Source organism: Pavona decussata, unplaced genomic scaffold (genome assembly GCF_977016875.1).
Source record: "Pavona decussata unplaced genomic scaffold, jaPavDecu1.1 SCAFFOLD_58, whole genome shotgun sequence".
NCBI classification, from domain to species: Eukaryota; Metazoa; Cnidaria; class Anthozoa; order Scleractinia; family Agariciidae; genus Pavona; species Pavona decussata.
In genome coordinates, this window is record NW_028145480.1 from 1056719 (window position 1) to 1060540 (window position 3822).

General features: G+C 40.6%; 1 protein-coding gene across 1 annotated transcript; it reads left to right on the forward strand.

Moving 5' to 3' along the window:
* Positions 1-1150: 1150 nt before the first annotated feature.
* Positions 1151-3610, forward strand: LOC146479524 (E3 ubiquitin-protein ligase TRIM71-like). Its single transcript, XM_085110371.1, has one exon. It carries the CDS (start codon positions 1370-1372, stop codon positions 3608-3610), a length of 2241 nt encoding a protein of 746 aa, XP_084966497.1. The 5' UTR covers positions 1151-1369.
* Positions 3611-3822: the final 212 nt, after the last annotated feature.

Sequence of the window (3822 nt, forward strand, 5' to 3'; positions counted from 1 at the left end):
CGATAAAAGGCTGCACCTCCTTGTTTGCCTCTTAAACACGAAAAGTTACACAGCAAAAATCTGCAGTACAGTAAACACCGCATATAAGAACGAGTGGATTAAGAGCATCAGGCTGAAAGTTGGCCAATAAAGCACCATATATGTAAGAAACAATTCAGCCTGATAAAGAAAACATGTTCTTATATCTTGAAAAGAAAGGGGATGCTTGATGTTGAGTTTTTAATTGTTAATATTTACTTATAATAGTTAAGTACTGTATTTATTTATTTTTTATTTGAAATTTATTTTTTAGGGTTAGTAACAAAACATTGTATGTTAATCAAACCTCAAGTAATGTATCATGTATAGTATTTCTGAAACAAATCTTAATTTTCAGGCCGATTTCTCACTAAGTATCCACTAAATAAGAACTTGATCAGCCTGAAACCCGAAATCATAGGTTCTGATATGCGGATGTTTACTGTACCCTTCCGTCAGGGACAAAACATTATTGTCCAACTGGCGTGCTTAGAGGTATCTGGGGGGCATAATTAAGCCAGCCATGAACATGGCAGAGATTTAACTGATAGTATCCCTGTTTGAGAACGGTCTGAGATGTAGTGTAATCAGTGAAGCAATTTCCAGTTTAGAACTCTTATATGATGCAATTTATATTTTTGCTTAACATTGCTTGGACATCTTTCAGCCTCGGACATTATGCTCCGACATGCCAGCTACTTGACGGGGTTTATTTACTAAATATCACCTGATATCTTTGATCCTATGTATAATTCTTAGCGGCCAGTGACAGCAGCCCATTATCCGTGCAATTATTTTCAGACTAGACTACGAGCAGTTCCTTATTTTTCTTGGGATAGTGAAAGGAGCGAAACACGCGATCTCGCACGAAAATTACCTCCCGCGAGTTTCCGCGCACCTCATGTCCTCGAGGGAGGCAATTTTCGCGCGCGATCGCGTGGCTCACTCGTTCTATTATCCCTAGGAGGAATAAGGGCTGCTCGTAGTCTATTTTCAGATCGGTATGAATAATTTACAACGGTTGAGTAACTTCAATACGCAAGTCAAAAATAAGGAGTACTACGGTTAAACAAAACCGAGGGAGCGCAGGCTTCATGACAAACATCACATTAGTAGTCTGTCTCACTCTGCATGAACAAGCTGAATTCTATGAAATCCCGGAAATTTGGCAATCATTCTGAGAATCAGCGTGAACGTCAAAACAATTCATTTCAGGCGTTTTGATTGGTTAATATCGTAAACCCGACAAAAATATCATGAGATGATACCTGCATAAATTAAGACTTCCATTCGGTTAAGTTGTTCCTAAGGTGTGTTCAACTCCAAATCTTCGTGATACTTTGTTTTTATCATGGATATCCAAACCTTGTTGCACAATCTTCATGAAGAAGTATCCTGTTCTGTGTGTATGACCAAGTTCACTGATCCAAAGCAGCTGCCATGTTTGCACAGCTTTTGCCTTCACTGCCTGCAAAGGATTCAACAAACGAGCGGAATTCGAGGAACTATTTCATGTCCAGAGTGTAGGCATAACTTCAGGATCCCTGGAGACGGTGATCTTAACGCTTTGCCGACAAACTTTCGAATCAACAGTTTGTTGGATGTGTTGGCCATCAAAGAGTGCGATACAAGCGGCGTCAAGTGTGGAAATTGCGACAAAACAAGCGGAGAAAGCTCCTACTGTTTTCAGTGTTGCTCGTTTTGGTGCAATGACTGCATCAGTTCCCACAATGTGATCAAAGCCTACAAAAAACATTACGTCCTGGCTTTGAAAGACTTTCAAGAAGAAGACTTTGAGAACATTTTAAAGCGGCCAGAATTTTGTCAACAGAGGCACCACGAAAAAGAAGAGTTGAAGTTCTTTTGCAAAGTGTGTGCGGTTACCATTTGCAACACTTGTGCTTTAACAGATCACGAAGGTCACGCGAAGATGGCTTTGGAATCAGCCGCAAATGAGCGCAAGTTAAGAGTGAAGGCAGCCATTGGATCTCAGAAACGTATAGTGGAATCGAAGAAGAGTATAATCGCTAAACTCGATGAAAACTGCGTTAAAGTTCAAGAACAAGCCGCTAGAGTGAAAAGTGACGTGCAGGACTTTGTTGACACTATTATGGCCGCAATTGAAGCGAAAAAGATGGACATCTTTGACGACGTTGAGAACAAAGCGAAAGAATCAATCGAGTGCATGGGAATGCAAAAGCAAGAGATTGAACAACAAGTAGATATGCACGAAACAGCAATCGAAAAAAGCGAAAAACTTTTAAAACGAAGCACAAGCGCTCAAATCATGCAGCCGATCGAATTTCTAGACAAATTGTTTCAGGAGAAAAGTGACCAAGACGACACAGCTGACCGTAACGGCGGAAGTTTTCCTTACTGTTACTTTATCAAAAATCAAGAATGGTGTGATCAAGTAGTTGCAGGACAAATTGGCTCTCTTCTTTTCAGTGACACTAGACCGCAAAAATCAATTGCCGAAGGGACTGGAATCAGTGAGGCAACCGTAGGACTTGAAGAGCAGATTGTTGTGACAACAAGGAACGCTCAAGGAGAACAATGTTACGAAGAGCGTGACTGCGTAACAGTGGAAATCACAAATCGTCAAGGCCATGACTGTGCGACTAAAGCGCAACTCCAAGATAACAAAGATGGCACTTACAAGATCAGCTACTTTGCCAAAGAAACCAGAACATGCCAGGCATCAGTGAAGGTAAATGGAGAACATGTTCGCGGCAGTCCTTTTGAGGTTCAAGTCAAACCCAGACAGTTCAGACCCGTGTTATCTTTTGGAAAAAAAGGTTCGTCTGCTGGAATGTTTGAAGGTCCTTGGGGGATAGCAGTGAATGAAAAAAATGAGATTGCAGTGACTGAGACTGGTAACAATAGGATCCAGGTATTTAGTAGTAATGGAACCCACTTAAGATCTTTCGGTAGAATAGGTGATCAGCAAGGAGAGTTTGACTGCCCTGCTGGGATAGCTTTTCATAATGATAACATTATAGTGGTGGACCGTGCTAACCGCCGAGTTCAATTCTCTAGTAGCGAGGGTGAATACCTTGGACAGTTTGGCGCAGAAGGAAGCCGCGATCACCAGCTTAAGTCTCCTCATGGTTTATCAGTCAACAGTGATGGCAACATTATTGTTGCCGATTCTCATAACAAATTAGTTAAGATTTTTTCACTTGGTGGTCAATTTTTGCTTAAAATTGGTAGAGAGGGGTCTTTCAATTTCCCTTTTCACTGTATTCAACAGGATAACTATTTTATAGTGTCAGATTCTGGTGATAATAGTATAAAAGTCTTCAATTTGGACGGAAATTTCCTTTACAGTTTTGGAAAGAAGGGGGAAGGGGACGGGGAGTTTGATCAACTTGGTTGTCTCTCAGTGAACAAGGCAGGACAACTGATGGTTTGTGATAGAGGGAATAATAGGGTGCAGGTGTTCGAATTGAGCGGAAAGTTTGTAACAAAGTTTGTAACAAAAGACACCAAGTTTGGAGGGTTAAGCCGTCCGATCTCTACAGCAGTCCTTAGTGATGGAAAAGTGGTTGTGTCTGATCACATGGATGACCGAATACAGATATTTGAGTAGATAAGGTTTTAAATCAGTGCGCGTGCACGTAGAATAGAAGTAAAATTATCAATTTCAAAAGAGTGGTAATTAAACGTGTGATATCATCATTTTACCAACAACATGGGGAGTAAAACCTGAAACCTCATCAAGTTGTTGGTAATGTTATTTCAGCAGTTCGACAGCGTATTAAATGAAACTTTTGATCTGGAGATAATCTAATTTTTAAGCGC